Source organism: Acomys minous (assembly GCF_964271855.1).
Source record: "Acomys minous genome assembly, chromosome: 8".
Taxonomy (NCBI): domain Eukaryota; kingdom Metazoa; phylum Chordata; class Mammalia; order Rodentia; family Muridae; genus Acomys; species Acomys minous.
The window spans coordinates 111,081,583-111,106,131 of record NC_140489.1 but is presented as its reverse complement, the minus strand read 5'-3'; the positions used below and the strand labels follow the sequence as shown (position 1 = coordinate 111,106,131).

Sequence of the window (24,549 nt, the reverse complement as noted above, 5' to 3'; positions counted from 1 at the left end):
ATGAATGATTCCTCCATCGTCTGTAGCACCAAAGACCCATGAACCATGGGGCTACAAGGGCCGCGGAGCATAAAAGTTCTATGGCAACTCAGCACTATTTTTAAACTTAGCTCAAACAGCTATGAAATACATGTTAATTTTGTGGTTGTTTGTGACTGTGGATGTGGTGGCTACAGGGAGAGTGTGTTCAGTAGTGTGTACCCAGTTATGTACCACCTTAGAGAAGTAAATCTGCTACCTGTGAACCTGCTAAAGGCTGTCTCTTCTTCCAGAAAAGTGACAGAGCATCCTCTGATTTTATCACATTTGAATCCAGCGGCTTTCCCCACAGCTTATCTTTATCAAGCGACTCGTGAGTTTGGGTAGCAACTTGATGAGTGGGCCTGGGGGGGGGGTGTGGCATGCTTGAGGCTGTGGGTCCAGTCCCGATCACTTGATCACTTCCCTCTACTGCCCCCCCCCCACCCCAAATTTAGGTCCCAGAACTCACACCAAGGTAGGTCACAACCACTTGTAACTCCAGCACCATGGGATCCAGCAGCCTCTTCTGGCCTCCTGGGTCACCCACACATACCTGGCATCTGTTCACACAGACACAGGCATATTCACATAAATAAAAAACTGGACTGACTTCCTGAAAGTTACTTTTTTTTTTTTCCTCTAGTGCTTCTCACTCAGCCCGTGAAAGTGGCTCCTCAGAGAGTGCCTTAGAAACCAGCCTCCCTCGCCATTCTCCTGTTATGGTATGGTACTAGTCTTTAAGCTTCCGATTTTATTTTTTTCTCTTGCTTAAAAAATAGCCTTCATTATTGCGTAAGTTTTACATTTTAATTGCACATGTTCTTACTAAATTACGGTACTGACAGCTATTGATCTTTTCTGTCTTCTTTATTAACCTTCATTCATATTAACTTCCATTCTTCGAGTGGAAAATTCTTTCCCATCCTCACTCTCTCCCATCCTATTCCCCGCCCACTTTGTTTTTGTTTGTTTGTTTGTTTGTTTGTTTGAGACAGGGTTTCTCTGTGTAGCCCTGGCTGTCCTAGACTTGCTCTGTAGACCAGGCTGGCCTCGAACTCACAGAGATCCGCCTGCCTCTGCCTCCTGAGTGCTGCGATTAAAGGCATGCGCCACCATCTCCAGCTTCCCCACCCACTTCGGTAGTCTGTCCCCTTCCTTTCTTTCCCTCCCTCCCCCTCCCTCCCTCCCCCCCTCCATTCCTCCTTCTCTTCCTATTTTGGGGAGCAAATTCAAGATTCAGGTATTCTAGGGGACCTCTGCCCCTGAACTATCTCCCAGGCCTTACTCTTGCTCTTTTTTAACATTTCTATTTTTTTTTTGTCCCCCCCAACTGAGTAATATTTGGTGTAGTTCCACTTCTACTTAAAAAATCAGAACTAAACTTAAAAATCAGGTAATTTATTATAAAAAATCAATCGGTTTATTGAGAACTACGAATCTGTTTTGGGTTTTGTTTGTTTTCATGGTTTTTTGAGACAGAGTTTCTCTGTGTAATAGCCCTAGCTGTCCTGGACTTGCTTGGTAGACCAGGCTGGCCTTGAACTCACAGCAATCTGCTTGCCTCTGCCTCCCAAGTGCTGGGATTAAAGGCGTGTGCCACTACACCTGGCAAGGAGAACTGCAAATCTGTAAGAAAAAGGCAATTGGCTCAGTAGAATAGATGCTGTCTGAAGGCATTTGCAACACCTAAGTGGACAGCAAATGAGAAAAGATGTTTTTTTCCTCTAGGGATGAGGAAAGTGCAAATCAGAACAGCAGTTTGGCCGGGCATGGTGGCGCACTCCTTTAATCCCAGCACTCGGGAGGCAGGTGGATTTCTGTGAGTTCAAGGCCGGTCTGGTCTACAAAGCAAGTCCAGGACAGCCAAAGCTAACACAGAGAAACCCTGTCTCAAAAAACAAACAAACAAAAAACAAAACACAAACAAACAAAACCAGCCGTTGACACTGTCTCACAGCTGGTTCGTTGGTAGAAGATGCAGGGAAGCTGGCACCTGTATGGAGCTGGTGACCTTAAAGATTAAGGAGCCTGGTCACAGAGCCAGCTCCCAAACTAAGGCCATTGCTCTCCTCACCTGAACCGCCTTCCCTTTTCCTTTCGTTGCAGAATGGTCTCAGAGAAAATAAGAAATTGAGAGTGTGAGTATCATTGTGCGCTGAACATATTTTGGACTCGGGTTCTCTTTCAGACTCTGTCTATCCGCTTCGCTGCTATCTGTGCTACTGACAGAGTATTTATTATACAAATTTGAGCGATATTTCAGAAGCTGTGAAAAGCTTGAAACCTATAAACCAACTTAGCTCAAGAGAAACACACACACACACACATGCTCACACACACGTTCACACTCACACACTCACTCTCACACACATGTTCATGCTCATATACATTCACACACATACACACTCACACACACATACTTGCTCACATACACTCACACACACCCATGCTCACACCCATGCTCACATATACACGCACACACGATCACACACAATTACACACATGATCACACACATGACCATACTTACACACACGCGCATACATACACACACAAATACACAGATGCTCACACACATGCTCACACTCATATTTACACACATGCTCACACATGCACACAGGCTCACACATATGTGCACACATGTGCACACACACATGCTCATATACACACATGCTCACATACACATATTCACACACATGCTCACATGCTTACACTCACCACACACACACACACACACACACACACACACACACACACACGCTCCTCACACAATATCCTGTAGATACAAAGTCCTATTTTGATGCAGCTAGAGACAGAAGTTTAGAGTGTTATTTTAGATAACACTGTTGAAGATCTGGAATTGGAAGTGTTTTTAAGGGAAGTGGTTTTTTTTGTTGTTGTTGTTTTGTTTTGTTTTTTGATAGATGGATGGAGTAAAGATAATGTAATAACTTGTTTTTTAACCAACAAATTTTACATAAATTGTAAGGAATTGGTTTCTTTCCCTGGAGAGTAAAGACATATAGTCAGAAATGAAGGTGAGATGGCAGCAGGAGCCTTAATACGGCACCAATGTTTTCTGAACAGTAAACTGAACAAACTTCAACTCCCGAGGTGCATGGCTGCAGGAAGGGGAACCTGCCACGTGATCTGCTGCCTTCCGCAATGACCAGGGATGAGGAGAGTTTGTGAGAGACTGGGAAGGAAGGGGAGACGTGACTGAGGAAGAGAGCAGCTGAGTGAGGGGGAGAAGCAGCACCCCCCCCGGCCCCCCCCCCCCCCCGCGCTGACGCTGCTCAGTGGCACCAAGAGGGTGGGTGGCAGCACTGTTCTGTGCGGTTCTAGGTCATGTTTGAATATCCCACCACAGTTGGCTCAGCAGCAGCAAGGAGCAAGGGCCAGAGGGAGGGACCCAGGAGACCTCCATCTGACAGGCGTTCTGATGCTGAAGAAAAGGGAGCCGGCAGGCCAGGGATGAGCGTGTTCAGGTGAAAATGCGAGGAACATAGGAGAATCAGAAGGAAGTGATTTTTTGAAGAAGCTGAACACTCCTTTCCTGTCTTTCTGAGAGCTGGTGCAAAATATGAACTGCCCAGTGCGTGGTGTAACGCATGCTCTGAAGTTATACAGGCTACAGTTTTGTCTGAGATTTGCGTTTTTGTCTCCATTTTAGAAAACCTAATGATGTGATAAAAAATAAATATAGCATGGACTCCAGGTAAGTGGCGTTTGTCTAGCATGCTTATGAAACAAACTTGCTTAAGGTTGACTTATCAATTGTATTTCCACCCAAGTGATTGACAGCTGTGGCATAGTCAGGCCCACGGAGGGTTATGGTCTCTCGGAGAATCCAAGTGGAACATGGCCAGTGCAGATCTCTGTGGTGCCATCAGCATTTCTGATATCTGTGGATGCTGTCAAAACTGAAAAAAAATAGTACTTTACGTCAGTGTCTTAGAAAGGAAAGAATAGTGAAGAGAACTGAAAGGGGTGGAGGAAGGAGAGAGAGACTCCTGTGGGGATTAAAACAAATCCACTTGGACCTGTTTTCCAGCTTCACACAAGATTTGACCAGGAAAAAAAAGGAAAGTGAGGGGGGGAGAGGGGGCTCACCTTCAATAGATGATGCTTCAGTTGAAAATGGAATACCCAAGATGAAGGAAGCCTGTTTGAATCAGCAGGACTCTTGTAGACCAGGCTGGCCTCGAACTCACATAGATCCACCTGACTCTGCCTCCCAAGTGTTGGGATTAAAGGCATGCGCCACCACGCCCAGCTTGAAGACACGTTTAAAAAAGAACCAATGAATACTTATTGAGCATTTGATGCATCCCCATCTGCTCTGGGTGTTAGGTAAGAGCAAATAGAGTAGAATTCTTCCTCCCAAAAAGTTCTGAGGTGGTGACTGGCATTAAAGAAATACATTTTAAGTGTATCTGCAGTGAGGGGCTGAGGAGACGGCTCAGCTGTGCAAACACGAGCGCCTAAGTTTGAATGCAAAGTCCTGTATAAAAAGACAGGCGTGGCAGTACATTTACCTATAACTCCAACACTGATGGAGACAAGTAGACCCAGTAGAGCCAGCGTGACCAGTCCAAGTTCAGCGAGAGACCCTGTCTCAAAAAAAGAAAGTGCAAGCTGGGCTCGATGGCCCACCCCTTCAATCCCAGCACTCAAGGGGCAGAGGCAGGCGGATCTCTGAGTTCAAGGCCAGCCAGGGTTACAGAGAGAAACCCTGTCTCAAAACAAAACAAAACACAACACAACGAGACAAAAGGTGAAGAGTGATTAAGGAAGACCTCTGTCATCAATCTCTGGCCTACACACCACATAGACACGCAGACACACACGTGTGCACACCCAAGCACCCACATATTACATACATTTGTATCTGAGTTACACGCCTATGCACTGTCATTACAAAATATGGCCAAAGTTAAAGAAGAACAGTAGTACGATTAGAAACGGAAATAAAAGCCCAAAGTTGGTCACCTTTCTGTGGAGAAAGCACTTGCTTCAAGTGTGCTGAACAGGGACACACAGTGTGGTAGGGGAGGGTTGGAGAAAGAAGTGGGGGACGTGCTACCTGGCACTCTACTGGTCATTTAAGGGTTCGAGAGGAGTGGGCACATGGTGGTGATACAGGTTGGAAGAAATCGGGCTTAATGATGGGGTGTGGGGAGTAAGGAGTGGAAGAGAGAAACAGGTTGTCATAGCCGAAGGCAGGCTTGGGCTTCTCCTGAGTACTTGTGGCACACAACTGAGTGATTCTTTCTAACTTTAATACTTGGAGGGCGATTTCTTTTCTTCTTTGTACTCAGTTGATGTGTTACTTACGGCTGGAAGGGGTGATCTGTGATACTGAGTTCTCTACTGAAAGAGGGAGGGAAAGAGAGGAGGAAGAGGAAGGCTGTTATTACTATTATTTAGTTTTAGTTTTTCGAGACAGGGTTTCTCTGTGTGTAGCCCTGGACTCTCAGTGTACACCAAGCTGGCCTCAAACTCACAGAGATCCGCCTGCCTCTGCCTCCCGAATGCTGGCATTGAAGGTGTGGGCCACCACTGCCCAGTTGGAAGGTGTGTGTGTGTGTGTGTGTGTGTGTGTGTGTGTGATTCAAGAGTTCTACCAGATGTTATTAAAAGCAAGAAAGGAAGAATCATTTTCACTTTACATTAAACACTAAACCTCAGAATAACAGCCATATCAATTTTAATTAGGTTTAACGAGGATTTTGCAGACATAAAAGAAATCGGCTCGGGTGGATTTGGCCAAGTTTTCAAAGCAAAACACAAACTTGATGGAAAGACGTATGCTATTAAGCGTGTTAAATACAACACAGAGTGAGTAAATGTTTTGCTCTTTTTTTTTTTTAACAGCGTGTTGAACCTTCACTGTCCCTCTTTCCGTATCTGCCCTTCATTACTTACTTATTTATTTCTGGCCCTCCTTAATCTTCCTTCTGCCTACAGGAGTTTGGCTTATTCTAAAAATGACCCTACCTTACAGGAGACATTTATTTCAGTTTAAATATATGAATGTATTATTTTGAAACAGCACTGAACTCTGAAGCCGTTGCCTTATTTAGTTTAAGGTGATTTTTTTCAATTTTCTCTGTTTTGAGGCTCTCTCCTCTCTGATGTCTCCTGCTCATGTTGAGCTGACATAAAACCAGTCAGCACAGGGTAATTTCTTTTTTTTTTCCCCCAAGAGTTTCTAAAACATTTATTTGTACCCAAACAAAGATAGCGATAACGCAGATAATCTAAACAAAAGAGATTTGAGGTAGACATAAGAAAAAATGTGACTGTGGAAATTATTGTGGATTAAAGGGAAATTCAGGTATTGTCAGTGAGAAGAGGGTCTTATTGCAAAAGCCGTGTTTTTTGGACCATAAGACGCACTTGACCATAAGATGCACCTAGTTTTTAGAGCAGTAAAACAAGAAACACATATTCTGAAGACATCAGTAAGTTTTATTTTTCAGGGTAATTTCAAAAAAGTATCACAGTGTCTCAGCTCTTGAGCATAACCCCTGTAAAGCTTTCACAGTACCAAGTCTTAGGTTTGTTTGTTTTTTTTAAATAAACTAGTCCCTTGATGTAGTTTTGTCATACACTGAAAATTCTAAATTAGGCTCTGCTTGCTGCCTGGGCTACTTACTCTTGCTGCCCAAATGGGATTCACTTGTGAAACCCAAAGATTTTTAACACATCTTCCAAACAGAGTATCAATATGATTTAGTTACTGAAAAGTGTGTTACAGACACTCAAAAGAAGATACAAATGGGGCTGGAGAGATGGCTCAATGGTTAAAAGCACTATCTGTTTTTCCAGAGGTCCTGAGTTCAATTCCCAGCAACCATATGGTGGCTCACAACCATCTATAATGAGATCTGGTGCCCTCTTCTGGTGAGCAGGTGTACATGCAAGCAGAACACTGAATACATAATAAATAAATAAATAAATAAATAAATAAATAAATAAATAAATAAATCTTTTAAAAGAAAGATAAAAATGATGTTTAAATGTTGGACGTCTATTATTTAAGCCACCGTCGTTTACGTTGAGACTGAGGACAGCTGTGGTTTTTCCGTGCATTCACTGTTTTCCCTTTTGAGTTCTGGCTCTCACGCTAAAACTTGGCACAGGAACCATGGTGACTGCTGCGCAGAGAAGGCCGGGTGGTTGTGTCCATTTGCTTCAGGTGTGCCGTTGTTATCAGGGATGTGTGACGACACGTTTGTTTTCCGGGTCTTTTTTAACTAGGAAAGCAGAGCGTGAAGTAAGAGCGCTGGCCGCCCTCGATCATGTCAATATTGTTCAATACCACGGTTGCTGGAAGGGGGAGGACTACGATCCCGAGCAGAGCACCGACAGTGACTCAAGTCGGTAAGAAGAAATGCTCAGAGCTGCGATGGCGCGGAAGGCACTTGTCATTTACGGGGCCGGCCACTAGAGGAGGCTGTTGCTCATCACATTTACGGATCAGAACACCATCCAAAAGACGCTCTGTGGTCTCTTGTTCTACAGGCAAGGAGGCAGTGAATGCTCTTTCCCTGTTCCTCTCCATCTTCCAAACTTGTTTTTAATTTCTTTGTTTTAGATTCACTACGGAGCCCAGACTGGCCTCAGGGCGGACTTCCTGCCTCAGCTTCCCAAGTGCTACGATCATAGGCACATGCCAGTATGCTTAGCTCGAATTTGCTTTAAAAAAATTTTTTTTAATGAGATGGAGAGACGGATAGAAGAGTTAAGAGCAACGAATTGCTCTTGCTGAGGGCAAGCAGCTGTGTCAGGTGGCTCACAACCACCTGTAGGTTCCAATCCCAGGCTATCATCCTCTGGCTTCTGTGACCACCTGCATTCAGAGACACAGACACCGACTTTGAAAATCTTTTCTTTCTTTCTTTCTTTTTTTTTTAATGGTTTAAAATTTCCTTAGCTGTTTTAAAGATCTCGCCTTCTGCATTCCTGACCCCATTGTTTTCCACACAGCCAGTGCGAGTCATGGCTTACAAGAGTAAAGACGGATTTAACATGTAGATGCGGAATCCGAAGGTCCCCTCTTCCGCCGCTGAGACTTTCCTGTCTTCCTTCTCAGAGGCTAAGGGCAGTGCGTTTCTGGAATGTAGCTAGACCACTGTGGTGACCTGGTGAGCTGCTGCGACAGGGACATGGCATGCCCTGATCACATCACTAGCGCTTTGTTCTGGCTCAGCCCCTTCCGTAGGACCGGGGGTTCTTAAGAAAACCCCCTGGCTTTTGCCTTTGAATGCCATCCGTATTTTTTGGGGTCAGTCTTCTCGCTGAAATCCTGATGCCACTGGAGATGTCATCTTGTGTCCCATCTCCGTCTTGTGCCGTCGAGAACTTTAGATGTAACTGACCATCACTAGACTGAAGCCTTCATTAATTTTAAGCAACTTATTGGCTACATCGCCATGTTTTCTAGCATACGTGTGATTAGAAAAATATAAATTCAATATCGAAGCAAACTTAGCTCAGAAGAAAGTATAAACTGTGGTTAACAAGATCAATCCTCCAACTTCTATCTACAGCAACCAATTGAGCGGGGCCGTCATCTTAGGCTTGTTTTTATTGTTGTTGTTTTGGGTTTTTGTTTTGTTTTTTGTTTTCCTACCTCTTGTGTGAGACTCTAATGCCCATGATGTACCCAACTCATTTTCTCATTTCTAGGTCCCTGTTCTGTGCTCTATGTAAACAGATGTTTATTCAACTGATGATCGTTGCAGTTAGTTTAATTGTATGGCCTAATAAATTTTTATTGTTAGGCTTATAATTATTACAGCGGTATTATCTAATCCACTTTTACAATCAAGAAAGACACAGACACCTGATGTACTTTAGAATCGCCTATTTCCACCTGGGGCAAGGCAGGCATTACCTCCTAAGCTGTCTTTGTTTATCTCCCGGCCTCCATCCCATGCCATCTGCGTCTAATAATTTCTGTTGATTTACCTCCCATCCATAATCCCAAAGTACTTGCTTAGGTTGTTCATCTGAACCATGTCTTACACGTGGGCCTCCCCTGGGCCCACAGGACTTTTTTCGTATCCTGTAGGAATTCTCTTCCTCCTTCCCCTCTGTCCTGCCTCCTTCTTCTTCCCAAGATTCTCTCTGCTCAAAGCCCATGATCCTTCACTCATGGAAGGATCTATCCCTTCCTTCTGCCTTGCCCCAATATAGGCCTTTTATTCAGTCAAGCAGGGAAGCAAGGCTCAGGGCAGCAACTAGATTTTTTGAGCCAGTAATTAGCATTAAAATACATAGCACCAGACCAACCTCCAACAATTCTTTTCTGTCTAAGTAAAAAGGTCATCTTAAAATATAATAGCATATAGCAAGAACAGTTATGAAATAGTTATAAAGCCAATAGGCAAGACTTACATATGATGATAAAACGCTTCAAAATTACTTTTATAGTAATGAAAGAACTGGATTTCTGCAGTTAACACTACTCATATCCTCATATCTATTATCAAAAGTGATCAAAGAGCTCTAGCATTAAAGAATATATAGGCTTCATACTTTATAAACAGTTGAAGTTCTGGATACTTAGGAAATTATAATTTGTGTAAAATGGTTTGTTTCATTTCAGATTTATTATATTCAGATTTCCATTCTGACACATGCTTTGGGTTTTGTAAGATATGGTAGAATTTTTTTTAAAATGAATTTATTTTCATTGCTACTTTTAACGTACTGTGAATTTTGTGTCCAGATCAAAGACCCCGTGCCTCTTTATTCAGATGGAATTCTATGATAAAGGAACTCTGGAGCAATGGATGGAAAACAGAAAGCCGAGTAAAACTGACAAAGCTTTGGATTTGGAATTATTTGAACAAATAGTGACAGGGGTGGATTATATACACTCAAAAGGTTTAATTCATAGAGATCTTAAGGTAAGTGGGGACTTTGTTAGCTGATAAATACAGTTTAATAACTTTAGAATGTATTTTCCTTAGTTTTAGATTTGTGATTGGCCGTCAGTCATGATAAAATAACACCTCTCTAGTCTGCTGAGCTTTCCCAAATGCCATCCTATGCAACTGCTAGGCAGATCTTCAGGGGCCCGTGAGCTTATTTTGACAATGATCCTATTAAAAAGTCTCATTCCCTTTGAGCCATATTTAGCTTGATGGTCCTTGCTGCACTGTAAGCAATAACAGCTTTCCTATACTGAAAATAATCGTGGTAGTTGCAGGGGCCAGCCAGCTGCCCTGACCTAGCCTCTGTCCTTGGATTGCTTGCTTCCACTGTGCACAGCTCAAGAGGCTACAGCCTAGCATTGTCTTGACTGGCATCTTCAGTAGGAAAACTACAGTAATCCAAGTTGTCAAAGATGCATCATCTCTTAGTGTGTGCTTTCATGGTCTGGACCACTTAGTTTCCCCATTTTCACTTTTCATCAGCAAGAACAAACGAGACATCTTTATCATGAACCTACCATGATGGGTCCTAGCTGAGAGCTTCACTCACGTCCCTCACTGGCTGTGCTTCTGCCTTTGGTCCTGGTTCCTTTACTTAGCCTTTTCTGAATCACTCTACTTAACAAGGTGGAGGGCATGCACTTACTGAAAAATTGTCAGAACCAGGGATACACCCTGCATAGGACATTCTGCAGGATTGCTAGGAACTGACCCAGTCAGAGAGTCTTAAAATTGGGAGGGGTTTTAATGCCATCAGCATTCCTTCAGGTGGGTGTCCAGCCCTGGTCTGGGATAGGAAGCACTAACCCCCATCAACTGGACCTCTCACTAAACTGGGGTGTATGAAAGTAGCTATTTTTACTATGCCTGCCCTCCGCTCCTGGACCCCTCTGATATTTGGAAGCAGGTATAACCGAAGTCACCTTTGCTGTAATTTAAAGGTCTTTTCTTCTTTCTTTGGTTGACATTTTAAATGCCCAAGGTATTAAATTCCCTGAGTTGGGCAGCCAGTGCAAAGATAAATGCCATCCATACAAGTCAGCATAAAAGATGCTTGGTAATCCCAGCACTCAGGAGGCAGAGGCAGGTGGATCTCTTGAGTTATAGGCTAGCCTGGTCTACAGAGTGAGTTCCAGGACAATTGGGACTATACAGAAAAACCCTGTTTCACCCTCCACCCCATATGGTTGGGACCTGTGGCAACAGTCAGTCGATTTGGCATATATTAATTAATTTTCTTCTATAGCCAGGTAATATATTTTTAGTAGATGAAAAACACATTAAGATTGGAGACTTTGGCCTTGCAACAGCCCTGGAAAATGATGGAAAATCACGAACAAAGAGTACAGGAACTCTTCAGTACATGAGTCCAGAACAGGTAAAGTTCCTGTATCCTTTTCTTTCTGTCTATGTACATTTACTTCTTTAATTTCTGCCTCCATGTATGTGTGGTGTGATGTAGTATGTGAATGTGTGTGTGTGTGTGTGTGTGTGTGTGTGTGATGTATGTATAAGCTCATGTAGGTGTATGTGCATGTGTGTGTGTGTGGTGTGTACATGTTTGTGCTCGAGCAAAAGGAGATCAGAGGTGGTAGCAGGATGTCAGGTATCTTCTCTGATTGCTCTCCACCATAAGCACACACACACACACACACACACATACACACACACACACACAGTTGTGAGTCACCACATAGGTGTCAGGAATTGAACCCAGGTCCTTGGAAGAACAGCCAGTGCTCTTAGCAGCTGAGCCATTTCTCAAACACCACATATAGGATTTAAAATTATTTATTTATTTGTGTATTGTGCGAGGAAGAGACTGGTCCTTGCTGTTCCTGAGATTCCATGAGTGGAACTCAGGTCACCAGGCTTGGCGGCATGAACCCTCACCTGCTGAGCCATCCCCCAGGCCTTCTACAGTATATTTTGAGACTGAATATAATGTATTCCCACTGAACCTTGAAGTTACCAGTGTGATTAGGATGGCTGGCCAATGCACGTCAGGGATCCTTCCTGGTCTGCTGCGTGTGACGCCTAAGGCAATGAATATAAATGCGCACATTGTAAATTTATTACATATAGTATACAGTTGTGTAACATATTGTTTGGGAGTAATGACTACAGAGGAAAGGGAGTCCATATATGTTCATATACATGCAGTTTTATTTGCACAGTGGATTTGCACTTCACTGAATCTGCAGGTACCTGGCCTAGAGATACTGTAGATATAGATACTATAAATATATAGATAGATACTATAAATGCTAACTGCTTTCTTTGATACTCTAGTGGTCGCCTTGATGTTAAGTGACCGAATTGAGAGACAGTTGTTTTCAAATACAGAAAATGCTTCCAAATTGTCACTCAAAAATTGATTATTAATAATCTCATATTAAATTATGCAAGAACCCTGCTTTCTATTGTCTCAAGACAGGGTGTTCGTTGTCCTCAGCTTTGACACATAGCACAAGTTTGCCATTTTTCTTTGTGTTTTCTATATTTGTTTAAAGGAATTCCATCTTTCCTATATTTACTTATTTTTTCCCATAAATTTTCTAATCACATATTTTTTAAATAAGTAGTCTGTCTTTTGTTATGTATTTGCAAAGAATCCTGTATTTTGTGTGACAGTTCTATGTATGATTCTATACTGCAATCTTTTCTGTTAATGATGCTGTTTGTGGAGTTGGAGGTTTGCTGTGTTTACCTGCCCTTTCTTCCTCCCTCCCTTCCTTCTTTCCTTCCTTTCTTTTCTTTTCTTTTTTTTTTTCAAGACAAGGTTTCTCTGTGTAGCCTTAACTGTCCCAAGGTAGAAGACAATCTTATCACTATTGGAAATAGATACTAATTTTTAATGAGGCAAATTATATTGCCCTAAGGAGGTCTTTAAAAAATAAGGATATACGCCGGGCGGTGGTGGGCGCACGCCTTTAGTCCCAGCACTTGGAAGGCAGAGGCAGGTGGATCGCTGTGAGTTCGAGGCCAGCCTTGTCTACAAAGTGAGTCCAGGACAGCCAAGGCTACACAGAGAAACCCTGTCTCGAAAAACCAAAAAAAAACAAAAAACAAAAAACAAACAAACAAAAAACAAGAAACAAAAACAAAAAGGATATAACTAGATATAGTTAGGGCATATAATCATTTAATTGTCTTATAATATTTACAAAAATAATGTACAGTTTGGTTGTTATTTTTGTCATTTTTAATAGCTTACTTAACAAGCTTTTTAAATGTATAGGGATAACAAAATCATTAATGAAAGGATGGTTTGACTTAGTGAGTACTGTTGTACATATACCCAGGTAGTAATCTATCCTGTGTTCACACCTGGGAAAAGACCCACATGTTGCTTCAAGTGCTTTGGTGCCAGCAGCACTGTGGTACGTGGCAGGCGTGACCTGGCAGGCAAGCTGCAGTCAGCTGTTCTGGGAGCAGGAGCTGAAAGATGGAGTCCATGTGCCTTCCAGGCCAGAAGTGCCCACAAAGAAAAGAGGGATCAATTATAGTCTATTGCTATGTGTTGCATATCTTTATGATCAGTTCATAGTGAATGAAAATGTGAGGTGATTTTTACTTTTATTGAAATTATTCATTTTATGGATGTGGAATAGCTATTTGACCTTAAAAATCTTTTTTTTTTTTTCTTTTTCTTTGGTTTTTTGAGACAGGGTTTCTGTGTAGCCTTGGCTGTCCTGTGTTCACTTTGTAGACCAGGCTGGCCTGGAACTCTCAGCGATCTGCCTGCCTCTGCCTCCCAAGTGCTGGGATTAAAGGTGTGCGCCACCACGCCTGGAATTACTTGTACATTCTTGATGGTTACTGATCTTCTTGTTTTTACTTTGGAGACTTCATACTACAGGATGAGAAAATTTCTTAAATTTTTCTAATACTTTGACCTATTTGGAATGAATTTTTATGTATGTAAATGGAAGAACTATCACTTGATTTTCCTTTTTTTTTTTTTAATATTGTAGAGGAGTTTATTAAATGAGCATGGTGAGGAGAAGGAAAGGAGGGGAGGGGTACCCCAGAGACAGAGACAGAGGAAGAATAAGAAGAGAGAGAGGAAGAGCAATTTTATTTATCTATAACATGTAATTACTTCACCACTATATAGTAAATATTTTAAAATGTCATTTTAAGTAAAAAAAAACTCATAGAGACAGAAAATGAAAAAGAGGCTACCTGAGAGCTGGGAAAAGAAGGAAATTAGTTATTTAATATGTACAACTTCTGTTTGGCATTCTGGAAAATAGGTACTAATAACGGCTACGGAGCATTGTGAGAGTACTTAAGGGTATGGGGTTGTTTACATAAAATGATTAAAGTAGTAAATCTATCTCCTGAACAATTTAAACGTGTTTTCTTGGCACATATTCACTGTATTTAGTGCTGAGTTCTATAAGCAGAATCTCCAAACACGACAGGTGCTTTCACCAGGATTTCCTCTTCCTGTCTCCTCCCTTCTGCTGTCTCTTACTATGTAAATCTGGGATCCATAAATGACAGAAAATGTGATATTGTTCTTTTGGAGCTGGGGCTCTTCCTTCTAATATCATTGTAAACAGCTGCATCTGTTTTCTTAAACATAATATAAGCTTGTTTTTTACATCTGAATAAAACTCCACTATATTGGACTTGAGAGATAGCTCAGGGGTTAAGAGCACTGTCTGCTCTTCCAGAGGTCCTCAGTTCAGTTCCCAGCAACCACATGGTGGCTCACAACCATCTATAACGTGATCTGATGCCGTCTTCTGGCATGCAAGTGTACATGCAGGCAGAGATCTCATATATACATAAATTAACTAAATAAATCTTTTTAAAACCTCATATATATATATGTGTGTGTGTGTGTATACACACACATACATACATACATATGCACACACATATGTATATGTATACACACATATATGTATATATATGTATACATGTGTGTGTTTGTGTATACATGGATAATCAGGTTCCTCTATGGCATGTTGACTGAGAATCCTTAGGGTAATTACCCAGGAGAGCTATGCCTGGGTCACGTAGTAGTTTTCTTTGTAGTTTTGGAGGACGTTCTATATTAATCTGTGCTGTGGCTGGAGTAATCTGCATTCCCATCAGCCCTATATAGGGTTTTGTTTCTCCACATCTTCATCAGAATCATTTCTTTATAATGATTGGGGCAAATCGAAATCTTACTGTAGTTTTAATTTGCATTTTTCTGGTGGCAAAGGATCTTGAATAGGAGAGAAGGGGCTACAACCAGGATGTAAATAATAAATAAATAAGTTAATTAATAAAAAAAGACAGAACTATAGGAATAAAGACAACAGTTATAATAAGAAATTTGATATAATTACTTTTAAAAAAAGTTTCTTTTAGCCTCTTTAGAGTCTCATATGTACAGGATTGCATTGTTTACAAATGGGGGTTTGGCTTCTTTTCCTATCTAAATTTCTTTTATATCTTTCTCTTGTCTGGCTAAGCATCCAAGAAGTATATTGAATAAGCGTAGAGAAAGCACATCCCATTGTCCCATTCTTAATTTTGGTGGAAATGCTCCCACGTTTACCATTTGGTAAAAAAAAAATAGCTGTACATTTGTTTTTATCACCTTTATTGTATTCTTTCTATTCCTATGTGATGCTTGATCTTCAATGTAAACAGACATTGTAATGCAATATATAGTTTGTAGCTAATTTGTTTCTCAAAAGGTATGGAGGCTTTCGTTAGGTGAGTAATAAAGGCAAATGTATTTTGGCCTCTAGATATCTTCCCGGAATTATGGAAAAGAAGTGGACATCTTTGCTTTGGGCCTTATTCTAGCTGAACTCCGAAAGATGTGCAAGACTGTTTCAGAAAAAACAGAGGTAAATAGCCGAGGGATGAATTAAACAAATTAAACCGTTGGTTGGCATGCTTTAAGCACCGCCGCCATTTGGTTCGAGTGTGGGTGACCACATTAGCTTCTGCCTGGAGTCAAGAGCCTTATCTTCCCTAAAGTAGAGAGGCCGAAAAGATGTACTGCCTAGCACTCCAAGACAGAAGGGACATGATGGGACTCATGCACCTGTCACTTGGCAGCATTGAATCTTCAGGGGGGTTATACAATTGTGAGTAGGCTTGGGGAGGCGCGGAGGGAGTTCTGCTTGCTTCTTGACTAGAGTCCATCCTAAATTTTAGGAATGTTCTAGATTTAGCGTGTCCCCAGCCATTAGTGTGTTTACTTATTCTTCCTGTGTTTCACTTCCTACTACGCACATCTATGCGTTGTATTTCAGTTTTTCCATCGTCTAAGAAATGGCATCTTCCCTGATGACCTATTTGACAGCAAAGAAGTAAGCACTTGAAAGTCTTCAGTTTTATATTTTTTTCCCCACTGTTTTCTTTCTTAGTACTGATTCTTAACTGTAATTGACAGAAAAGCCTTCTACAGAAATTACTCTCTACCAAACCCGAGGAACGACCTAACACATTTGAAATTCTGAGGACCCTGGCTGAATGGAAGGCCATCTCGGAGAAAAAGAAAAGAAACACATGTTAGGGCCTTTGTGAAAAAGTGCTCTGCTTCTGGTATGTGGTTTTCCTTTAACTGTCGAAAGTCTGAGATGGAGTATCAGCGAATAACCCACTTTTTCCCCCTTAAGTTTTAGTGCTCTTGCCGACAGGTTTTTTTCTAGGATGACCCACAAATATTGTATTTGCTGGCTGTGAAAATGTGTGCCCCTTTGTTCTCAATTGTTAACTGCTGGGCCAGTGGCACCAGGCAAGCAGGATCTGCACACGTTTGTGGCTTCCTCATGGCCCAAAGAGAAAGGCAAGCTGCTGTGATGGTCACTTAGCCCCTAATGCCAACTGGATATGTAAAGTGTGTGGGTTTTTTTTTTGGATCATAAAGAGCTGATGGTTGGAAGTGGTGCAAAAGGACTGACAGATTAGCTGAGAGAGGAGAGAGAGAGAGAGAGAGAGAGAGAGAGAGAGAGAGAGAGAGAGAGAGAGAGACAGAGACAGAGACAGAGACAGAGACAGAGACAGAGACAGAGACAGAGACAGAGAAACAGAAGCATGGACAAAGATGGGTCAGGAAGGTGGTGGAGGCCACATGGAGGACCACCCTTGGTGGAATAGCTGCCTTAAGTTAGATGGGCTAGCCGAGAGACTTCCCCAGCAAATAGGCCAAAACCCTTATACAACTCCCTTATCCTGTACAGATGTCTCTGTGTCTTTATTATTAAACCCCAAGTGGAACCCCAAAGCCCCACAGTAGGCATGCTTTCTTTCTTTCTTTCTTTCTTTCTTTCTTTCTTTCTTTCTTTCTCTCTCTCTCTCTCTCTCTCTCTCTCTCTCTCTCTCTCTCTCTCTCTCTCTCTCTTCTCTCTCTCTCTCTCTCTCTCTCCCCCTCCCTCCCTTCCTTCCCTCCCTCCCTCCTTCTGTTATTTCAAAAAACGTTCTTAAAAAGTTATTTTTTTTTTTTTAACAATTGTATACATGTGTTGTGTTCTGGTCACACTCACCCTGGCCCTCTCTTGGGCACTCCTGCCCTCTGCTCTGCACCTCTCACCATGTGTAGCCTCTGAATGTGGTAGTCCAAATAAACCTCCCTGCCCTTAAGTCATTGGGATGAAAAAAAAAAAAAGTAGGCTTTTGTGTGTAGTTTCTTGGGCTTTCAGAACTGTTTTGCGGGAGGAATGTGGAAAAATTTGATGCTGCGGGCTAGAGAAGTTCTAGGGTGCTGTAGGTGAGACAACATGGTAGCTCAGAGACGTTTCAGAGAAAAGGAACCCACTGGGAATTGGACTAGCCACAGGACATTTGTGTAAAATTCAAAAGTAAGAGACTACTTTGTTTGGCGGGGACATTTCCAGGCATTCATTCAGGCTGTGGCGTGGTGACTGTCTCCTGCTCTTAGCCAGGGCTCTAATGTGAATTAGGAAAGAATGAGTAGTAAGACGTGAAAAAACAAAGTTTTGGAAAAACGAGTGCCTTCAAAGACAAGGTGCGTGCAAAGTTGTTAAAGAGAAACCACGTACTTTACGTTGTTGGTATTATAGGAACAAGTCTATACCCAAGGAAGGCTGCAGAACATGAAAATGAGAGACCATGTGAAGGCCTTTCATTTCAAAAGCCCAAGCAGGAATACCCAGGGGACTCGCTTTTCTGTTTTAGCTATACAGGAGCTTGGAGAGTGATACAGTCATAGTCCAAGGCATCAGGGCTTCACATCATCCATATAATGCTGGTTTTGCAGGACAGCAGAATGCAAGGGTCATTGGGTCAGAGACACTTGTCCCACAGTTACATAACAAGCCGTGAGGACAATGTGTTAATAGGGTGGTCAGATTCCTTGAAGAAAGGCTCTGAGAGGCTGTGTAAAGCTATGAAGATGAAACCTAAGTTTTTTTTTCTTTTTCGTTTTTAAAATTTTATTTTATTAATTTATTCATATTACATCTCAATGGTTATCCCATCCCTTGTATCCTCCCATTCCTCCCTCCCTCCCATTTTCCCCTTACTCCCCTCCCCTATAACTGTGACTGAGGGGGACTTCCTCCCCTTTTATATGCTTATAGGGTATCAAGTCTCTTCTTGGTAGCCTGCTATCCTTCTCTGAGTGCCACCAGGTCTCCCCATCCAGGGGACGTGGTCAAATATGAGGCAGCAGAGTATGTGTGAAAGTCAGACTCCACTCTCCACTCAAATGTGGAGAATGTTCTGACCCTTGGCTAGATCTGGGTAGGGGTTTGAAGTTTACGGCCTGTATTGTCCTTGGCTGGTGCCTTAGTTTGAGCGGGACCCCTGGGCCCAAATCTGCCTATCATAATGTTCTTCTTGTAGGTTTCTAGGACCCTCTGGATCTTTCTACTTTGCCATTCTCCTATGCTTCTCTCATCTAGAGTCCCCATAGGATATTCCACTCCTTGGAATATACCCAGAAGATGCTCCAGCACACAAGAAGAAAATTTGCCCAACCATGTTCATAACAGCCTTATTCATAATAGCCAGATCGTGAAAACAGCCTAAGTGTCCCTCAGCAGAAGAATGGATAACGAAACTGTGGTACATATACACTATGGAATACTATTCAGCTATTAAAAACAAGGAAATCCCAAAATTTGTGGACAAATGGATTGAACTTGAAATGATCATAATGAGTGAGTTAACTCAGAAGCAGAAAGACTCAAATGGTATATACTCACTTATATCTGGACACTAGCCCAAGGGGCATGCCCCATGAAAGCCTTCACTTACCAGGAAAGTGGAACAGAGGGGAAACCTAAGTTTTAACAGACACTCCGGGATGCTGGAGATGACAACATAAAACGTCTGTTAAAGAAGCAGTGAGCGATGACTGGAGCCAGCCCAAGAGAAAGCGCATGCATTCCTGCCTCAGGAAGCCTAGTGGAGCTGTGGTGCTCAGACGACGCCATGTGGTCCAGACATTGGACACCGAGATGCAGCCTTTGGCTGCCCTGCTTGGATTTACTCTTGGACTGATCCGGTTTTTTCCTTGACGTTCTCCCGGACCGACCTTGCAGAATGGGAGCGTTGACTTTGTGCCTTTGTGCGCTGTAACATTTGTTTTATAGGGACTCGCAGCGAAGGATTTCCCGTTGCTTCTCAAAGCACTTCAGACTTTTGTATGGGGTTGAGTACTAAGACTATGGGAATTTTTGAAGCGGGACAGAATTGCATTTTGTATTATGAGATGGCCATGAGCCAATCGGGACTTGGACACCCTCCAACCACCATGAACTGAGGCTTCTGCCAAATCTTTCCTGTCACGAAGGATTGTATCGTTGGAAATGGAGTGAAAATAAACCTCTCCTCATTTAAGTTGCATCTGTTGGGTCTTTAGTGACAAGAAAAGTAGCTAATATGCTGTTTGTAGAAGCCATACAAGACGCACCCATAATGCCTTCAAAAGGAGAATGGATTTGAAACTTTATTTACATATCAGAGAATGAATGAACTAAAGATAAATGTAGTAACAGTATATTAACAGCATGTTAATAGAAAAAATATTATAAAGAATGTTTACAAAAGGGAACCATTCACAAATTCATAGAACATTCCAGAACATGCGAAACAAAATCATTTTTTTAATTAAAAACGTTTCCTTTTTTGGAATCTCAACAGATATGGGAAAGGTAGCTAAAGGAGGAAGCAGAAGTGATATTAAATTGATGTGGTTGGTGAAGAGGAGGGAGCTGGCAAGGAAGAGTCTCAGTTAGTGTTTTTATCTTATGCATTCTGATTCTATTATAACAAAGCTTTGAAGAAGGATAGCCATGCTGTTGGTGGTGGTAGGGAACTGTCCTCCGTCTAGACAGGCAAGATCACTTTCTACAGAGAAGAGGGCTTAGAAACTACACATAAGAGACTGCCAGGAATGTGAACAACTTGGAAGAGGTGAGGCAAGACCACCTGGGCAAGATGAGCAGGGGACAGAGCATCAACTCCGGAAGAATGCACACAGGGACCATTGAGCAGGGCAGGTGTTAGCCACACTCTGCAGTGGGGGATGCTGGGAGATGATGTGCATTGCTTTCTTACGAGACCCTGATGGGTGTCAGTTTAAACTTTAGAGCAACAGATCACCATCACAAAACTGCCGTGTCACTTTACAATTTATTTAAAAGATTTATTTATTTATTATGTGTACATTATTCTGCCTGCATGTGCCTACAAACCAGAAGAGGGCACCAGATCTCATTACAGATTGTTGTGTGCCACCATGTCATTACTGGAAGAGCAGCCAGTGCTCTTAACCTCTAGCCATCTCTCCAGCCCTCATTTTACAATTTTTTTTAATTTTAAAGATTTATTTATTATTATGTATACAGTGTTTTGTCTGCATGTACACCTGCAGGCCAGAAGAAGGCATCAGATCATATTACAGATGGTTGTGAGCCACCATGTGGGTGCTGGGAATTTAACTCAGGACCTCTGCAAGAGCAGGCAGTGCTCTTAACCTCTGAGCCATCTCTCATTTTACAATTTTTAAACTGAGCCAAATTTTGGTTTAGCAGAGGGCGAGAGGCAGTGAGAGAAGTACTTCTATAGAGGCATGTAGCTTTTTCCTTTTTAAGTATTCATAAAAACATTTGGTGTGTCTTCTGAGTTCTGGTGCCGTAAGGTAAGGTTCATCACTAGATGCTAAAACTACCGTGCTGGGAAAGAGAACATTCCTAGTGTTTAGAAAGGTGAAGCAGTACATCTACAATGTATGTCCTTGTCACCACAATACCGATGCAATCCATGGTATCATCGTGCAAAGCGGAAGAACCTAAGGAAATGCTGCTCCCGATGCTCCTCAAGAACTAGGTTTGCCCCAGTTCCCACCTGAAGTACAACCACGGGGAGATTAGTGGCAAACCCAGAATGTGGTCATCTCTTATATAATTTGTTTTCCTTAAAAGGTCTAACACACACATAATTGGAGGAACTATTCTTTCTTTTAAAGATTTATTTTTATTTGTGTCCATGTCTTTGTATGTGAGCAGAGGGCATCAGATCCCCTGCAGCTGGAGTTACAGAGAAAGAAGAAAAAGAAAGGAGCTGTGATGAATGTTAGCCTCTGGCAAATATAAATGAAGATATATAGGTATTTGACATATGACTTGCATTTTTCAAATTTTATACATAGGAAGAAATCTGTTTAAAAACAGACTAATATTAGCTTTAGTGAATGAAGCTACATTTAAGAGGAATATCAAATAATGTGGCCAGTAAGAGTGTAGCGTGTAGCATTTTACCTTGCCCTCACTGATATTTTTACATTATGAAATAAATGTATTGTCTCTTAGAATCTTTTGATACAGCCTTCTGAGGATATACTTTCTCAGTCTCCAAAAACCAGAAAATAAAAAGTATCTTCTTAATTAGAGCTATAGTGGGCAGAGTAGGACTTCACTTACTAATTCCAGGTCCAGTTTTGAAACATTTTTACCTAGTTGCTTCACTAGAAACAGACAGGGGCAATTTTTATCACAGACCAAATATTTCATTTCAATTAAATATACATATATAATAACACATACATAAAACCACATAGATTTAACATAAGCTTATATCAGATATATTCATTATATATATATGTAGAGACATGTATGGCTGGTTGCATAATTTGTGGGGCCCAGTTTAAAATTAAATATGACATGCTTTTTAAGAGGCTAAGTGTGGGACACTTCTGAGCGTAGTCTAGTTTAACCGTACATCTGCATGCCCGTTAAGTACACCCTGTGTACATATCTAACATGTGACATGAGACACTTGAATGCCAGCTTTTCCAAGGCTCTATTGTTTGCAGATGCATTAGGCCAGACTTACATCTGTTTTCAACTTTAGTGTTCACCATAAATTCAAGTTCTTTGGCATGTTAACATTTTATTATGAGAAAATAATCTCATTCAAGATTAATTCTCATAATTTTTTTAAATATTCAGACATACACAAGAATAATGAGACTGTATGTTTCATTGTGCAGCTTGAGCAAGTATTTTACCTTGGCTGTTTACACCTACCCTTTCCTTTTTATTTCTTTGGCTGGAAATTTTAAAAGTGAATTGTTGTTTCCATTGTCCAATTTTACCAAGGAAGACTCAGGAGCCAGATGCCAGTGTGAAAGCCTGCCAGCTCAGAGACACAGAGAAAGTGCCCAGCTGGCCTTCCTCCTCAGCCGACATCCCTAAAAGAGCTCTTCTCTAAACTATCTCAAAAACCCTCTCACTGAAGGTCTCTCCCTTCTAATTCTTGTACGTCTCTCTATCCGTCCTCCTGACTTCCTCTTCCTCTCTTTTTTTTCCTATGTCCACTCCCTGTCAACTGGTTGCTTGTTCTGCCTCTTGACCTATAGTTGATTTTATTTCATTCAAGCAGGAAGCTCTTGGATTAAAGGTGTGTGCTAAGGCTGAGCCACACAACTAGAAACAGAGTTTTCCAGTAAACAACACAACCTTGGGGTCCACAGTGTGGTCAAATATCCTGTAACAGTGAGTCTCAGGCATTGTAGTGTTTTAGTTGTAAGTATTTAAACGTTCACTTTATAACAGACAAGTTCTTTGTAATAGTAACAAAAATAACTGTCTTAGTTTGGGTTTTATTGCTGTGAGGAGACACCATGACCAACACAGCTCTTACAAAGGACATTTAATTGGGGTTGGCTTACAAGTTCAGAGGTTTAGTCCAGTATCATCATAGTGGGAGGCATGGCAGCACCATCTGGAGGTAGCCCTACAGCACAGTCCCTGTGTTTTCTGTTCTCTCAACATTTGCTTGAAGAAATAGTCATATGTCTGTAGAATGTTCTCCACTCAGAAAGTGGCCCATGGTGTTAGATGGATGTAGTTACACAAGTACTGGGTTCAGTTCTACCTGAAAACTGTAAGAGAACTGTGAGGCAAACAAAATGCTTCTGGGATATGTAGAGCAATGCTGATGTTTATTTAGTTGCGTATTTTAATTTCTCATAGTTGATTTTACCACAGACTCGGTCACTTACACTATATTCACCTATTGCAGTTTTGGGGGCCAGAAACTTAAAATGAGATTTGGCAGCCATGTTCCCCAGAGGTTGCCATCAGGAACCCTATGCTTGGTATTATTAAAGTCCAGCTACACATACCTGTTCCGTTTTACCTGAACATCCTCTGGCACTTGTATTCTTTCCCAGTGTTTGTTCCTGAAATTCCCCTCAACTTATAAACAAACAAAAAATTGTAGGGACAGTGAGATGACTTAGCAGGCAAAGTCTCCTGTAACCAACCCTGATGACCAGAAGTCAATCCCCGGCACCTACGTGGTAGGAAAGAACTGACTTATGTAGGTAGTTCCTTGACGTCCACTCATGTCCCATGGTACACATGTCTACGCCCATACATACCCACACTCATTTCACCTAATAATTGTAGTAAAAATGTTGTGTTATACCTCACATTGTATACAGCCCACTTACCCAACATCTCTAATTTAACAGTGTTTATTCTATTCAGAGTTCTGTCAACACTATATTCAAATTTAAAACATTTTTGTCACCTCAAAGGGAACCTGTACCCATTAACAGACTAATCATCGTCTTTCAATTCCTTTTTTGGGGGGGGGGGGATTTCGAGACAGGGTCTTTCTGTGTAGCCTTGGCTGTCCTGGACTCACTTTGTAGACCAGGCTGGCCTCGAACTCACAGCGCTCCACCAGCCTCTGCCTCCCAAGTGCTGGGATTAAAGGCGTGTGCCACCACGCCCGGCCCTGTCTTTCAATTCTAGACAAGTAGCAGTCTGCCTCCTGGCTGTAGACACACCCATTCTAGGCACATTAAGAAATAGAACCAGACATGGAGTATTTTTCAGCTATAATTTGTTTCCAAATCTCATCCATGTTGTAGCATGTCTCAGTAATGCATTCTTTTTTTTGCTGCCAAGTGGGCTCCTGTTGTATGGATATATAACATTCTATGTATTTGTTCAATAGACATCTGGGGGTTTATACTTTTTTACAACTATGAATAAGACTGCCCAAAGAGGATAACCAGACTTGTGTGGGAACATTTTCTATGCTTAGAATTGCTGACTTACACAGCAGCAGCCTCCTCAC

At 41.8% G+C, this 24,549-nt stretch overlaps 1 protein-coding gene across 2 annotated transcripts in view; it reads left to right on the top strand.

Moving 5' to 3' along the window:
* EIF2AK2 (eukaryotic translation initiation factor 2 alpha kinase 2) overlaps window positions 1-19,794 on the top strand; it is a 30,613-nt gene extending 10,819 nt beyond the window's left edge. The window contains exons 6-17 of one of the 2 annotated variants that reach the window (XM_084792788.1): window positions 273-352; window positions 665-743; window positions 2,128-2,159; window positions 3,693-3,737; window positions 5,738-5,860; window positions 7,286-7,408; window positions 9,762-9,942; window positions 11,216-11,347; window positions 15,729-15,830; window positions 16,242-16,298; window positions 16,382-16,533; window positions 18,855-19,794. In XM_084792788.1, coding sequence (XP_084648914.1) covers window positions 273-352; window positions 665-743; window positions 2,128-2,159; window positions 3,693-3,737; window positions 5,738-5,860; window positions 7,286-7,408; window positions 9,762-9,942; window positions 11,216-11,347; window positions 15,729-15,830; window positions 16,242-16,298; window positions 16,382-16,504 — 1,077 coding nt within the window. In that variant the 3' untranslated portion in view covers window positions 16,505-16,533; window positions 18,855-19,794. Of the gene's footprint in view, window positions 1-272; window positions 353-664; window positions 744-2,127; window positions 2,160-3,692; window positions 3,738-5,737; window positions 5,861-7,285; window positions 7,409-9,761; window positions 9,943-11,215; window positions 11,348-15,728; window positions 15,831-16,241; window positions 16,299-16,381; window positions 16,534-18,795 lie in introns of both variants that reach the window. The other variant, XM_084792787.1, reaches the window with a different exon arrangement.
* Window positions 19,795-24,549: the final 4,755 nt, after the last annotated feature.